General features: G+C 44.4%; 1 protein-coding gene across 5 annotated transcripts in view; it reads left to right on the top strand.

Moving 5' to 3' along the window:
• LOC135525985 (ral GTPase-activating protein subunit alpha-2-like) overlaps nucleotides 1-16,508 on the top strand; it is a 137,360-nt gene that overhangs the window by 74,271 nt on the left and 46,581 nt on the right. For 3 of the 5 annotated variants that reach the window (XM_064953977.1, XM_064953979.1, XM_064953976.1), the window contains 9 exons: nucleotides 714-824; nucleotides 939-1,007; nucleotides 1,299-1,436; nucleotides 4,026-4,206; nucleotides 5,552-6,347; nucleotides 6,826-6,897; nucleotides 8,404-8,527; nucleotides 8,607-8,762; nucleotides 12,050-12,208. In XM_064953977.1, the coding sequence (XP_064810049.1) occupies nucleotides 714-824; nucleotides 939-1,007; nucleotides 1,299-1,436; nucleotides 4,026-4,206; nucleotides 5,552-6,347; nucleotides 6,826-6,897; nucleotides 8,404-8,527; nucleotides 8,607-8,762; nucleotides 12,050-12,208 (1,806 nt within the window). Of the gene's footprint in view, nucleotides 1-713; nucleotides 825-938; nucleotides 1,008-1,298; nucleotides 1,437-4,025; nucleotides 4,207-5,551; nucleotides 6,348-6,825; nucleotides 6,898-8,403; nucleotides 8,528-8,606; nucleotides 8,763-12,049; nucleotides 12,209-13,457; nucleotides 13,503-16,508 lie in introns of all 5 variants that reach the window. The other 2 variants (XM_064953975.1, XM_064953978.1) reach the window with 1 other exon arrangement.

Here is a 16,508-nt window from a genome sequence, read left to right as displayed (position 1 = left end):
TGCTCCCCTGTCCATCGGTGGTTAGATGCAGAGGGAACCAGTGCTTTCTGGGGTTTTTTCTGGGGGGGGGGGGGAGCTCGAGGGCTGTGGCGTAATTTCCAGGCCACTCGCTCGGGGGGAGCTTGAGGGCTGTGGCGTAATTTCCAGGCCACTCGCTCGGGGGGGGGGGAGCTTGAGGGCTGTGGCGTAATTTCCAGGCCACTCGCTCAGTGGATGCAGGCCAATTTAAGAAACCACATCTCCCCTCTAGTTTACTACTATTGCAGTACTTCTCTCTAATGGCGCAGTAATCACTTCCCAACCCAACTTGACACACACTCAGCTGGCCCAAAATAAAGGAGATGTTGGGGGGGGGGGTGGAGGCAAGGGAGGGCTGCTTTTCTAAAAGCAGGTGCTAAACTCTCACGGTCTCTTTTTGTGTTGGGCCATTTCTGCATTGTCTACCCGTGTTATATGTCAAGAGGCACTCAGCCAGAAAACAGGAAGTTCCATTTCTGTGCCCTGAATTCCAAATCACTATGTTCAGCTGTCTGCCAGTCAGTCCATTAATGAACTGTAATTTGAAAGAAAGGTCATTGCAGAACCAAGACATTTTCATACGTTTTTCTGTTGTGCCAGATGGTCCCCATCCTAGTTTTGTACAACTACTCATCCTACGACTTCCCGGAGTTTTTAACCTGGATATCTTGTTCTCCTGTCCCTTCTCTGGTCAGTTTGGGAACAAAGCTGTGGCTCAGGTAGCCTGTGACCTGTTCCAGCTCCTCATCTCTCACTGGGAACACCTCCAGAGGCTAGAGCGCTCTCTCCCAAAGAAAATCATTGAGGCAGGTTAACACAGCTCCTCTTCACCTTCCTGATATGAGACATGCATATTCACTATCACTCGCGAAAAACATGTCGTCAAAGTATCCATATCTTGTTTTTTTCGTCCCATGCAGATCTTTGTGGCCACTATAGCATTTCTGTTGCCGAGTGCAGAGCACTCGACAGTGGAGGCTGACAAAAAGGTACAGGAAATTGAATGAGCATAAAATGGCTGAAGTCTGAAGGAGCCTTTCTTTCTAGATGTAGCAAGTGCATTTGCTCAGGAATCTTGTTCTGTCTCCCCCATCCTGCTTTTTGTCTCTTTCTCTCTCTCCAGCCCTGACTCTCTCACTTTCAGTCCCTCCTTACCTCTCACCATTGCTCATCTCCTCCCTAGCTGCTTTACTAATTATATTTGCCTGCATGAGGCTTCATTGTGTGTGTGGAGGGCACTGGGCTAATGGAAAAGCCTCTCCTCTCTTTGTGTGACTCAGCTAATGGTGTCTTTGCTGCTGTGCCTGCTGGACTGGTGCATGGCCATGCCCCTGAGTATGCTGCTGGAGCCCATCACCATGCCGGTGCTGGAGGACCCCACATCCCACAAGGCCCCTCTGCTCGACTACATCTACAGGGTGGGTAAAAGAAAAGAATAGTGTCGTAGTAATTTGTCTAACCCCCAACACAGCCCTCTTCAGAAGCCCTATTTGACATTTAAAATGTGTTCCATGCCGCCTTGGAAATTAAGTTTCCAATTTCTGCTTCCTGTTTCTACTGTTATGTGAGAATGTCCACCAAACTACCTCACCTGTTTGGTAATGCACATGTGATACTCAAAAACATACATTTATAACAGGGAAGTATTTTATCTGACTTTTTCCCCGATTGGGTGTTTGAACACCTATTTGGGGCGGCAGGTAGCCTAGTGGTTAGAGCATTGGACTAGTAACCGAAAGGTTGCAAGATCGAATCCCCGAGCTGACAAGATAAAGACTGTTCCTAGGCCGTCATTGAAAATAAGAATTTGTTCCTTTACTGACCTGCCTAGTTAAATAAAGGTAAAATAAATGTTTTTTAAAAAAGACTCATTTTGTGATTAAACGCAGAGGAAGAGGCTGAGAAATTAGTTATTATTCAGTGGAGGTTTGACAGATGCGGTCAAAGACACCTTTATTTGGATGTCACCCCTGATAAGAAATGGTCAAATTATTTAAATATGCCTTTGTCCTCTTGATAAGCCTGGATTTAAAAGCCTGTCTACTTTTTGAGTTGAATATCTCTTAATATGGGAGAGACTGCAGCTGCTATGTAGGAAATAAATACATTTCATTGGTTGTTCTATTGTGCACATGCAAGTAAAGTGTCCCTTTTTAGTATCATCATTGGTTAAGCAGCGTCCCTGAACTTACTGAAATGCTGGTCCTCTTGTTTTTTATTTGGACAACATTTAATGTAATAAAACCAGAAAAATATCGCAATCACACAAAATACATGTCCCTACTGGTCTCCCATACCAAACAGACTTTAAACTATACCCCCCCCCCAAAAAAAAACACTTTATTTTAAATATTTTATTCTCAGTCTTTTCAGCTAGGCACTCATTTACATACCAGTAAACCTCACAAAATGAGTAAAGCGTTTTGTCTAGTTTGTGCATCTCTTTTGGATTTGTTATAGTAACTATTTAGTTGTTTCTCATACCGAATCGTCAATGAACAGATTCAACTTAAAAGTGACCCATTCATACGCCGATGAATAAAGATGGAACATTTCTGCACCTCTGCTGAGGATTTGAGCTTTTGGTCGTTGGTGTATTTGTGTCTTAACAGCATGAGGCTGGTCTGTGCAAAAGGCATGATTGCTCTGGACCTTATTGGTTCACTGGACCTCCATGCCGTGTACTCCATCTGCTCTCTGCCTGCCTCAGCAGCTGCACCCTCGCTCTGTTGTTGTGTGTTTGCTTGTGTACATGTTTTTGTGCATCCATGAGTGTGTGTGCATATGTGTCTACACGTATCCATGTTTGTTCGGGTATGTGTTACCTTCCTGGAACTGTTGCTATGCGAGGTGCAGCCACTTAGTCGTCAAGCAAGCAGAAGCTTTTTTTCCCCCCGTCCACAGAGGAACCACTTTGGGGCTTTGGTGTGGCAGCTGTTTGGTTCTGGTCTTTTCACCATAAACCCCCCCCTCCCCCCATGCCCAGAGGACTGTAAGGCATTATAATCCACATACTGTCTGCATTTCCCCACACAATACTGTTTCAGATGACAGGACCTGCACCTCTCCTCTGAGGCTCAGCCAACTGTGTGTATGTGTGTGTGTGTGTGTGTTTTGAATGGGATTAGCCATTCATTTACATAGACCAGCCTCCACAATGGGTTTACCAAGTCCACCCTCTGTGTGAGAGGCCCCACAGTTGCTATTGTCTGGTATGTCAGGCGTAGCTTCCAAATGGTCTTTTCCTTTTTACATTTTTTACATTTTTTTTATTACAATAAACAAAAACCTACTTTGACAAAAACCAGTAGACAACTTATCATTTACATACTTCCACCTACTTCCAAACATAGGTGTTTGTGTGAGTGTCTGAGTGCGTGTGTTTGTGTGTGCATGCGGGTGCTTGTTTGTGGCAACATGAGCAGAGGGATAAAGTCTTAATTAAATCAAACAGAGGTAACCTGGCCAATCAGTGTAATCAACTGGACTACCACATCTTATCTAGCCCTGCCAAACCAACGGACAGATGCCGCACCATCTGTTATGCAGATCGATACTCACTCATCACAGGAGAAATGTGGCAGTGAAGCACCTCTTCTCCCTCAGGTGGAGGCTTACCATGGCAACAGACCATATAGTACCCCTACGTATGTGCCTGAACCATTCAGTGCTCGCGTCCCTACCCGGACCGTCTGCGTTTGAGATTACTGTATCCTTTTACATTGACTTGCCTAGTTACTTCCTTACTCTGTTTCAGTTACTGGAAGGTCAATGTTGTTCAGGTGTTCACTGTCTCCCGCTGCCGGCTAGTCCCAACTGATATTCTGTAACTCTCAGGTAGACTGAGTACTGTTTGTATGAGTGTGCAATGTGTCTAATTTCTGAGTCCCATGTATTTGTTAATGCTGTGCAGTTAGCCACACAAAGAAACCACAGCAGTGACTGCATGCAAGGCTCCCACTGTCTTTCTCCTGTGGTGTTTTTAACTCCTACCCTCTGTCCCGTAGGTGCTACACTGCTGTGTCTCTGGCTCCAACCTGCACACCCAGCAAAGCCACTACCTCCTGAGTCTGTCTGACCTCTCCACTGACTACGACCCCTTCCTCATGCTGGGCCAGGTCCAGAGCTCAGAGCCCCTTCTCTCGCACACCGCTGCAGACTTGGGCAGCCTGCTCACCGTGGCCGAGGGTAAGGAGACCAGAGACCTCGCCGCCGTCCCCGGCCTCACTACTGTCTCCAGCACAGCGTGGGGCAGAATGGGGAGACGAGGTGCCACCCGTTTAATACCTGCTGTGTGGGAGATTGCGCTGGGCTGACGACGAAATGAAAGGAGGGCTGTGTGACAGTGTGCGTTTGTGACAGAGAGTGTGTGTGTGTGTGCGTGTGCGTGTGTGACAGAGAGCGAGAATGCTTGTGAGTGCCCTGTCATCTAAGGTGTGTGCCTAGCTGCTGCTGTTGGTTTTCTACATTACTCTTCCTCTTCCAAACCACCTGGGAAATGAGCAGTGGGTGAACTACATGGCGATGTAACCTTTAATATGTTCCCTTCCATTTGGAGCTTGCTACTCCATTAAATGTAAATGTTTTTAACTAACATTGACGAGACTAACTCATGGAATGGAATGTTTTAAGAGGTAGGCATTAGCGCTCTGCCCCAGGGACAGGGCCCATTTATAAAAGAGACATCTAAAAATGATTTTTATTAGTGACCTTGTAGTGTCATTAGGTTATGTATTAGAGTATTCCTCTGCTCATCCAGAAGTCCGTTATTTCGACAACAAGAACCTAGCCGTTGATGCAATGTTGGCGAAGCCTAGCTGAAATATCTAGCTTATGTCATTACTTTTCATACAGCGCTACAAAGTCCAGATAGAAATAACAAACGGCCTCAGAAGACCAGCCAAAGAGCACTATGCATTTCCCTTTCAGCTCACATTGATTAAGTCTCATCAAAGGCCCTGTGCATCTACAATGCGGCGCACCGCCCGCTCTCTAAAGAGCTTTCTCCACTTTGATGAGCCATGATGGTATTGATAGCACTGTCACTATGCAGAGCTTGTCTTGTTTTCCCCACGTCGTAACATGGCATCCCTTTTTCATTTTGGCGTAGTCCTGAGCATGTGGATCATTTACATAGATCTGATTCGGGGGAGTAGTGCTCTGTTCACTGTTGCTTTAAACTTGTCCGTCTCATTAGCACCCTGCTGGTCTTTTCTCTCCTGCCGTTGTAACAGACTCAATAGCCTTTTCAAAGTCGTCTCCTATGATTAGATGCTACCTACTTGCGGCAGAGGTGTGCCATTGTGAGAAATGAAAAACGACCCCATTAGTGATTTTATAATGGGTAAGCTAGCTTTGTGTTGAAAAGGTGAGCGGATTGAGAGCACGTCTGCCCGTGGGTAATGTGGTTCAGAAAGACGGCGGCCCAAGTTCAAGGTGTTCAATTCTGTATCCTGACTTCACTGTATGAAATACACTGATCACATCTGGCGAATGCACGCGGACTTTGAAATGGTTTGTCTCTGCCCTACAGAGAAGAAAAGGCGGAACGTGGAGCTGATCCCTCTGACAGCACGGATGATCATGACCCACCTTGTGAACCACCTGGGCCACCATCCCCTCAGCGGTGGCCCCGCCCTCCTGCACAGCCTGGTCAGTGAGAACCACGACAACCCCTTTGTGGAGTCATCAGAGCTCTCCTCTGAGGTGTTCAAGAGCCCCAACCTGCAGCTGTTTGTGTTCAACGACAGCACCCTGGTGTCCTACCTCCAGGTGCCCTCGGAGCCCTCTGGTCCAGGGGAACCCCACGACAACTCCTCCCAGGTGCGCGTCATCGTCAGGGACATCTCTGGGAAGTACTCCTGGGACGGAGGGGTTCTCTACCGCACCCAGGAGGGAGTCAATGGGATGCATCAGGCGAGTGAAAACTCCTCCAACCACTCCACCACCAAGCCCACCTCGCCGGGGACCACTGAGCTCTCCTGCCCCCCAGACTGGGACTCCCAGTCAGGCTGTGAGGAGGTGGATGTCCTGGACCAACTCCTGGAGGACCTTGGCAACAGCAGCCCGGAGTGCCTGCCCCAGCCCCGGCTGAGGCTCAACCAGCCAGCCCCCTCTCCCTGTGGGATGAACCTGGAGCTGGAGGGGGCCATCGTGGAGGCCATCCTCAGGCAGACACAGCAGGAAGAGGAGCAGGTGAAGAGGTGGAACGCAGACGTGAGCGTCAAGGCCGCCAGCCAGAGAGAACCCACTCCACAGGAGCCTAAAGCCCCTTTCTACTTCTGCAGACTGCTACTCAACGACCTGGGCATGAACTCATGGGACCACAGGTACAGAGCCGAGCACAACACCACCACGAACACAGCTGTAGACTAGTTAGGAGAATACCTCGCAGAGAGAGAGAAAAAGAAAGGCCGGAAAGGCATGGCAGGGTGTGTAGCCTGTTAATCTTCTCTCCACAGGGCAACTGTGCCCAACTGTTTTCACTCAGGTCCACCTCGACAGGTGGCATCCTTGTAATGAGAGGCTCGCACCTCTGGGGAAGGAAGCAGAGACCCCCTCCAGTAGATTAGTACTGTCTCCGAGCCCAATTTAAACCTCTACACCTGTTATTCCTCAGACCAAAAACCCAACTGAAAACATGGAACTTTCCTATCCTACTTTCAGTCTGTCTTTTACCATTCAAATAATAATTAACAGGCACAAGCTTTGCATTGGTACACTGTAAAGTACCATCTGGTTGATACTTTTGAAAATTCTAATTGTCAATGGGTGCATTCAAGTTCAGCTTTGTTTGTTCCTTTTCAGGAAAAGTTTTCATCTCCTGAAGAAGAACTCTAAACTCTTGAGAGAATTGAAGAATTTGGATTCCAGGCAGTGGTATGTTCTTACCTGCTAATTATTTAGGGCCTCTTCAGCACACACTGTATCCCTAGATAACATTGGTCCACATGATGTGCTTCTTGTTAGGTATTAAAAAAAATAATAATCATAATTTTTTACTGAATGATGTATCATAGTGTTTAATTTCCAATGAAGGCCTTTTTTTTTTTTTTTTTAAATAAACCAACCTAGATTTCAGCTGGCTATATTTTAGTTAAGCCTAAGCCCACAAATGAAGCATCCTTTCCTCAAAATCAGTAAAGATCACACTCTCAAAGCGACCCGTCTAAAACAGCTCCACACTTCCCTCCTCCTCTCCTCCTAATCTGCACCGTCTCAGGCTGATCACAGCTCGGCAGCACACACACGCACAGCGATCAATAGGCACTCCACACTGTTAATGACCGGGGCTTATTAAAGAATGGCCCCAGGATCGGGCCTCGTTCTGCCAGACCAGCGAGCATACCTGGGCCGCTCATGGCAACCTGTGTCGAAACATGCAAAATTCCCCCGATTTAACACAGAGCCATGCACCACCATGGCAACACTGAAGCACATGGGTGGAACTCTGCACTTGTTTTGTTTGTCACATGAGGCTGGGGGGTATGGGAAAAGTAAACACACGTACTATTGTGCACTCACTCTAACACACACGCTGCTCTAATATTAGACCATATTTGCAGTATTGTTTGGAGGTGTACGTTTGGAGGTGTGTGGTTCACATTTCAGAGCACGCTGATCTTAACAGGGTTGAGTGTGGAGTAGGGATGTGCACGGATATTAAAATACTGAGAGAGAAAAATTATAGGCCTATTGTAACACAAAAGCTTTTTCTAAATTAAATTACAATATTAATGTGGCATTGTTACATACAAGGATATATTCAAATTATTAAGGTAATAAAAGCAACAACAACAACAACAAAAAAACGTTTCAATGTAGATTGTATGATGTGCGCCCCATGAAAATGACTGGTTGCCTTCGTGTGTAGTTTGTCAATGTTTGCCAATCAAAGCCACAGAGGAAACATGTGTAGTGAGTTCACGAATGCAATGCGATATGGACTACAATTACGGAATTAAAAGTTACCGAAATGAGAAGGAGTAGGCTACAACGAGCAACCAAACAGGTAGGCGATAGATTCTCTAGGCTACTCCAGTCGAGACAGACAAGCACTGTTATATGGAATGATAAATAACAGTGCGCCTGCTACACGTTAGCTAGTCTTGATTTGTAGCCGAGTTGCGTCTCTCTCTCTCTGCCTCCATCTGCTCACTCCCAAATCACCAGCCGCTCCACAGCTGCAGCAATAGAGCGCCTCACCATCTCGCAGCCGTGCTCAGGTTAAAAACGTATGCTACCAAAACCACACACATTTAGAATATCCAGATATCCGACCGCAATTCATCATAGCAGTCGAAATCATTTCAAACCGATGTCGAACAGTGTAACATCATCAGGGCCATTGTTCTAACAACAAGTCTCGTGTGTTTCGTCTTACAGCAGAGAGACGCACAAGATCGCTGTGTTCTACATCGGAGAGGGTCAGGAAGATAAGTGCTCCATCCTGTCCAACAGCGCAGGCAGCCAGGCCTATGAAGACTTTGTGTCTGGCCTGGGATGGGAGGTACACACACCCCTGCCGCATCTCTCGTCTAGCTCTCACACACTGACATCACTCTCCTAACCGTGTTGTGTGCCTTCAGGTTGATCTAGCCACCCACTGTGGCTTCATGGGAGGGCTTCAGAGGAACGGCAGCACAGGACACACTGCTCCATACTACGCTACCTCCACGGTGGAAGTCATCTTGCATGTGTCCACACGCATGCCGTCCAACTCGGACGACTGCCTCACCAAAAAGGTACTATTACTCCCTCTAGATCCAAGAAGTTAACGTCAGAAAAGCCTGCAAAAGGGAAGACAATCAACAATAAAAACGTATTTGTTGGTTTGCCATTGACTGAAAAAGCACCTTAACCTAAACTGGTTTAAATGCCTATCACTACACTAATAATGTAGTACGGTCCACAGTCCTTCAAACAATGTAATGACTGCGTACAAAACTAGGCTCCAAACACAGTGTATACAGAGTGAAATGGCCTCCGAGCCGTGCCCTGTCTGTCTGTGTGCCGTCTTGGGTCTTCAATCAGTTTAGCACAGAGGTCAGGTGGTGTAACTCCTGGGTTCTGGCACTGATTAGTAATCTCTGCGCGGGATGCGGAGTAGAGAGAGAGAAGCAGGCGTGTAAGAAGGGGCATGTGTGGCTATGGTAATGACCGTGATTCCCAGACCTGTTCCCCCCTCCCTGGGTGCTGTGACCGGGGCCCAGATTCAGCCATTAGCTGTCCCTGTCAGTGCAGGCGCCGGGCCGATGCCTGCAGGACGTTTTTATCCCATTCCGGCTGTGACTGCGGGAGCGATCGATGGTGCTTCAGCGGTTTCCCTGGCTATAGCACACCAGCAGCAGTTAGCATGGAGAAATGAGCCGCGAGGCCCCTGCCCGAGCCACCAGTCTTCTCATATGCTGTCCCACGGAGAGAGGAAATTCATCAGGCCATCCTCATATATACCCCCAACCTCCATCGACACATCTGCCCTTCTCCCCCTAAAAAAAACAGCCCTACACCGACCCCATACTGAACCTGTGCTCAGCGGCTGCGGAAATTAGTTTGATTTTGGCTAGCTGGTGTGAGGCGCTGGAGGGGTCGGCGCATGCCTTCAGCCCGCTTCGATTCATTTGATTGGGAGCCCCTGTAATTGCACCCCATTCTTTCCAGAACCCCACGCTAGCCAAAGGCGAGACAGATATTGGCAGCTCGGCGGCGCGTGTGTAGGCTAACAGGGACGGGAGGGATGGGGATAAATAATTGGGATGAAAAAGAGGCTTTATCGGGTAGGAAGTTTCTCAGTCAATTTCCGAATAAAACTTTCAGCCTCGTCCGACCGCCTGCTCTTAACTGCATACTGTGTCGGGTGGGGGAGGGCGAGGCTTTCGCTGGCCAGAGTGTCTGAGGGAAAGAATCAATGGGCCCCAAGCTACACCAAGAAGGAAAATGGGGGGGGAAAAAAACATTCCTCCAATCCAATTGTGGGCTTTAGGGCAGAGTGGTGCAGCGCCTAGCAGCAGCTGGCTGTAGTAATGCAGTTGTTGGAGCGCCTGGGAGGTGGGGGTCAGGCCACATAGGGTCCTAATGTCAGAGCAGGGGGCGCTCGGCCGGCCCCACACTCATAACCAGCACCAGGTCTGAACTGAGCTCTGTGTTTTTAGAAGGGAGCACTTGCGCTGCTGAGAGGCCTGCTGTGCTATGTGGATGGGAGGTCATTGAGGGTTAATTGGACAAGGGCCTTTGACTTAGGCCACACACAGGTGTGATTCTATTGGCACACATAGCTTCAGGGATGTGATTCTTCACCTGATTTAATCAGAATTTCCTGTCTTTCTCACATCCCCCTCTATCATTGAAATCTACCTACCCACAAACCAATATCCTCTTTTTCCTGACTTTCCATGTTCTCCTGACTCCTAATCACATCCCCTGGTCTTTTACTGAGTTACAGTTTAGATGAGGAAATCAGTTAATTGAAATAAATTCATTAGGCCCTAATCTATGGATTTCACATGACTGGGAATATAGATATGCATCAGTTGGTCACAGATACCGTAAAGGAAATGGGCCTTAGGATCTCGTCATGGTATCTCTGTGCATTTAACTTGCCATGGATAAAATGCAATTGTGTTTGTTGTCCATATCTTATTCCTGCCCATACCATCACCCCACCATCACCACGGGGCATTCTGTTCACAATGGTGACATCAGCAAACCACTCACCCACCTGAGAAAAGTTAGAACATTAAATTCTCTGCCAACAGTTCTGGTGGACATTCCGGCAGTCAGCATGAAAATTGCACACTCCCTCAAAACTTGAGACATCTGTGGCATTGTGTTGTGTGATAAAACTGGATATTTTAGAGTGGCCTTTTATTGTACCCAGCACAAGGTGCACCTGTGTAATGATTGATGTTTAATGAGCTTCTTGAAGTGCCACGCCTGACAGGTGGATGGATTATCTTGGCAAAGGACAATTACTAACTAACAGGGATGTAAACAAATTTGTGCACAAAATTTGAGAGAAATAATGTTTTTGTGTGTATGGAAATTGTATGTGATCTTTTATTTCAGTTCATGAAACATGGGACCAACACTTTACATTTTGCGTTTTATATTTTGGTTCAATGTAATATTCAAATGTTAATTAAAATCCTTAGGATTTTTGTCGGTAACCTCGACATACATATTCAACATTCTTGGTTAATTTGTGCCTGTCTGATCTGACCTGCACTGGAGTCATTGATCCTTGTACAGATGAGATGTACCAGGGAGCACGGTGTTCAATCACTGTGTTGTGGATTTGTTGAACATTATCCCATTACCATAATTAAGGGCTTATAATAGAATGTACTAATTGCAATTTTTTTGGGTGGCGAGGCCATGTTTTCTTAATGGCTCATTAGACCCAAGTACATTGGCAGATGTTTTCCTCCTCTAAGTGAGTCAGTCGGTGAGGAGGCAAGGCCTTGATGTTGCCACATAATCAGGGACAGGAGTTTTTTTGTCTAACCCTTACTAGGCCCAGTTTATCCTTATCCAAGTCACAAAGAAAAAAACAGGTTTCCCCACGAGTGATGGGTAAAGGCCAGTGAGGTTGGAATAGCCGCCCTTAAACCCATCACTCAATGTCCATGTCAGCCACAATACCGAGGGAAGACTGTTCTCTCACTTCCCTTCTGCCTTGGTTGAAAAAGTGTTCTACAGTACATTAACTATCTGCCAATTTCCTGTCATTTGTGTAATTTCTGTCCTAACTTCATTTGTATTTATGAATAGAACATGGAAATTGGATGCAATTTTATGTCTTTGGGGTAGGGTTAATTTCAATGATTGGTTTTAAAATGCTCAATTTAATGTTTTTTTGTGGTTTGAATTTCCAGTGGAAATTCAAATGATAAGAAGCTTTGTCACAACATCCAGAACTGTGGAAATCTCTAACCTAATATTAAAAACCTTTCTATAGGAATAACAAGATGTTCTTTCTCACCGTTGTGATCGCTGTAGCCGTGTCTAAACCCTGTGGTTTGTTCTGGTGCAGCTGCGTCACCTGGGCAACGACGAGGTTCACATAGTGTGGTCGGAGCACAGCAGGGACTACCGACGCGGCATCATCCCCACTGACTTTGGAGACGTGCTGATCATCGTGTACCCCATGAAGAACCACACGTTCTTCATCCAGATCATGAAGAAACCACAGGTACTGGTACTACAGATCAGCTGGCAAGCTCAAAACCTAAATGGCTTTTGGCGCTTGTTTCTGCACTTGCTTGATTATTTTCCACTCAAATCTACCTGTGTAATGGATACACTATTTTACTTACTGTCTTTTTAGCACTAAACAAATATTATGGGACTCCTTCAACATTTCACTGCTTCAGCATATCCAACTCTTTGTTTGGAAAAATCTGTCTGATCTTCACTTAGAGAACCCCTCACCTTACTCATGTCCCTCCAGACTGCCTTGTTGGTTGAGTGGGTTACCTGTTTGTCTGTCGGTCTGCCTGTGTGACTCTGAGATGGACGCTCTAATGCCCTCCTCTTTCACTCCAGTCCATTACCCTCACTGTGGGTATGTGCTCTGAGGCAGTCAGTGTCGCTCAGCTAGCTTTTATCTTGGTTCTGAGCCGCTGCACACACAGCTCTGGATAGACTGACTGGCTGGGTCAAAGACTACAGGTCACAATGTAACCGTCTACGGTATGCTAGGTTATTATATACAGTGCCTTCAGAAAGTATTCACACGCCTTGACTTTTTCCAAACATTTTTGTGTTACAAAGTGAGATTAACATTTATTTAATTGTCCTTTTTTGTCAACGATCTATACAAAATACTCTAAGTGGAAGAAAAATTTGAAAAAAAAAGTTAATGCATGGAAGTATATGTATGCATGTATGTGTGTAATTAATATATATATATGTATATATGTGTATATGTGTGTGTGTGTGTATGTGTGTGTGTATGTGTGTGTGTATGTGTGTGTGTGTGTGTGTGTGTGTGTGTATATTTATATTATATTTTATTTTATTATATATATTTATTATATTTTATTATATTTTATTATATATATATTTATTTATATTTATATATATTTATTATATTTTATTATATATATATATTTATTATATATTTATATATATTTATATATATTTATTATATATTTATTATATATATATTTATTATATATAATATATGAGAAAAATCAAACACTAATATATCTTGATTGGATAAGTATTCAATCCCTGAGCTTCTTGATATGACACACCTGGCAGGTGGATGGATTTTCTTGGCAAAGAACAAATGCTCACTAACACAGGGATGTAAACACATTTTTGCACAACATTTTTGAGAAATAAGTTGTTTTTGTGTGTGGAAAATGTCAGCTTTTATTTCAGCTCATGAAACATGAGACCAACACTTTACATGTTATGTTTATATTTTGGTTCAGTGTAGAATCACATTTGGCGACGATTACAGATGTGAGTCTTTCTGGGTAAGTCTCTAAGCTTTCTACACCTGGATTGTGCAACTTTTGCCTATTATTCTTTTACTTTTCAAAATTCTTCAAGCTCTGTCAACATTCGCTGTCTTCTTGGTAAGCAACTCCAGTATAGATTTGACTTGTTTATTGTCCTTCTGAAAGGTAAGTTAATCTCCCAGTGTCTGGTGGAAGGTAGACTGAACCAGGTTTTCCACTAGGATTTTGCCTGTGCTTAGCTCCATTCTGTTTTATTTTTTAATTCTGAAAAACTCCACAATCCTTTACAATTACAAGCATACCCATACCATGATGCAACCACCACTATGCTTGAAAATATGAAGAGTGGTACTCAGTAATGTGTTGTATTGAATTTGTCCCAAATATAATCCTTTGTAATCAGGATAAAAAAGTGAGTTACTTTGCTATGTTTTTTGCAGCATTACTTTAGTGCCTTGTTGCAAACAGGATGCATGTTTTTAATACTTTTATAATGTACAGGCTTCCTTTTCACTCTGTAATTTATGTCAGTATTGTGGAGTAACTACAATGTTTTTGATCCGTCCTCCGCTTTCTCTTATCACAGCCATTAAACTCTGTAACTGTTTTAAAGTCACCATTGGCATCATTGTGAAATCCCTGAGCGGTTTCCTTCCTCTCTGGCAACTAAGTTAGGAAGAACGCCAGTATCTTTGTGTTGACTGGGTGTATTAATGCACGATCCAAAGGGTAATTTATAAATTCCACACTCTCAAAGGGGTTTATTCAGTGTCTGCTATTTTTAGTTTATTATTTTTTCATCTACCAAAAGGTGTCCTTCTTTGCAAGGCATTGGTCTTTGGTTGAATTTGTGTTTGAAATTCACTGCTCGACTGAGGGAGCTTACAATTATCTGTATGTGTGTGGTACAGAGAAGAGATTAATTTAAAACGTGACTTGTCAAGCACATTTTTACTTGTGAACTTATTTAGGCTTGTCATAACAAAGGGGTTGAGTACTTATTGACTCAAGACATTTCAGCTTTAAATTTTGTATTAATTTGTAAAAGTTTCGAAAAGCATAATTCCACAAGGTGTGTGTGTGTGGGGGGGGGGGTATATCAGTGACAAAAAATCTAAATTGCTCTAAATTCAGGCTGGAACAAAACAAAATGTTGAAAAAATGAACGGGTGTGATTATGTTCTTATGGCACTAGATTGGTATACTCTAATATTCATCCTAAACGTGACCCAAAAAAATACAATTGGAAGTCCATCACTGGGACTTCCACATCTCAGATCTATAAGAAAACCTCACACAATATCTCCAGTCGCTTCTAAAGGGTGCCGAAAGAGACTGTGTCGGCCAAACAAGGGGCTTTGGTGTGTTGGAGCAAAAGATGGGGCCAGAATGCATGGCAGCTTTCTCATTCCACTGACCTGCCAGCAGGACTCTGCCAACCTGGGGATGATGCCCATAGACCTCTGTCTGGCCATCCACCTAGGCCTCCTCCCAATATCCACACAGACAGACAGAAAGACACCACCAACAACCACCCAGTCTGCAGCCCAAACCTCCACCATAGAATCCTACGGCCCCCATTACACAGACCCTTTATTGTTCTAGAGCTTCATTGTCCTGAGTTGACCTCTAGAAGTTTGGCTTTTTTTCTTCTTTTTTTTTACACCAGTAGAGATTGAATGGGCTAGCTGTCAGTTTGAAGTGTAGTCTAATTATTGAAGTGGAGGGACTGTCTGTATAATGAGCTATGCCATGTCAAGTAGACAGCAGGACTTATGGAGAGGCTCTGACACGCACGTCACATTCCAGGTCAATGATCATTAAACTCAGCAGATTTAAGATCTCCCCAAAAAGCATGAACAGACGCATGTGTCACACACACACACACATGCACGCTGCTCTCAAACACAGAGAGCTCCCACTGTATTTGTTCAACAGTTCAATCAAAGTATTTTCTCCGGTATTGATTTGCATTAGATGTGTGTGTGTGTTTGTTCTATGATAAATAAGCTCAACACTTAGTCCTAAGTCACTCAAACGTGAATCTAACCCTGTAGCAATATTAGATATTGGGCTGGGAGTTGCCAGGGACCCCAACAAGATAATGTTATCATGATACTTAGGTGCCAATAGCATATCTAATGTGATTCAATACTTGTAATTTATTGCGATTTGATGCTCCAAACATATTGCTCACTACAGTGGCAAGAAAAAGTATGTGGACCATTTGGAAATAGCTGGATTTCTGCATAAATTGTTCATAAAATTAGCTTTCTTCTTCATCTAGGTCACAACTATAGACAAACACAGTTTGCTTAAACTAATAACACACAAACAATTATGCATTTTCATGTCTTTAATTGAGCACACCGTGGAAAAAGTACATTTATTAAAAATAAACAGAAATACCTTATTTGCATAAGTATTCAGACCCTTTGCTGTGAGACTCGAAATTGAACTCAGGTGCTTCCTTTTTCCTTTAATCATCCTTGAGATGGTTCTACAACTTGATTGTAGTCCACCTGTGGTAAATTAAATGATTGGACATGATTTGGAAAGGCACACACCTGTCAATTTAAGGTCCCACAGTTTACAGTGCATGTCAGAACAAAAACCAAGTCATGAGGTTGAAGGAATTGTCCGTAGAGCTCCGAGGCAGGATTGTGTCGAGGTACCAATCTTGGGAAGGGTACCAAAATATTTCTGTAGCATTGAAGGTCCCCAAGATCACAATAGCCTCCATCTTTCTAAAATGGAAGACTCTTCCTAGATCTGGCCAAACTGAGCAATCGGGGGAGAAGGGCCTTGGTCAGGGAGGTGACCAAGAACCCAATGGTCACTCTGACAGAGTTAATTGAAATGCATTCCAGGTGACTACCTCATGAAGTTGGTTGAGAGAATGCCAAGTGTGTGCAAAGCTGTCATCAAGGTAAAGGGTGGCTGCTTTGAAGAATCTCAAATATAAAATATATTTTGATTTGTTTAACACCATTTTTTGGTGTGTTATTTCATAGTTTTGAT

Source organism: Oncorhynchus masou, chromosome 32 (assembly GCF_036934945.1).
Source record: "Oncorhynchus masou masou isolate Uvic2021 chromosome 32, UVic_Omas_1.1, whole genome shotgun sequence".
Classification (NCBI taxonomy): Eukaryota; Metazoa; Chordata; class Actinopteri; order Salmoniformes; family Salmonidae; genus Oncorhynchus; species Oncorhynchus masou.
This window is presented reverse-complemented; position numbering and strand designations above follow the sequence as displayed.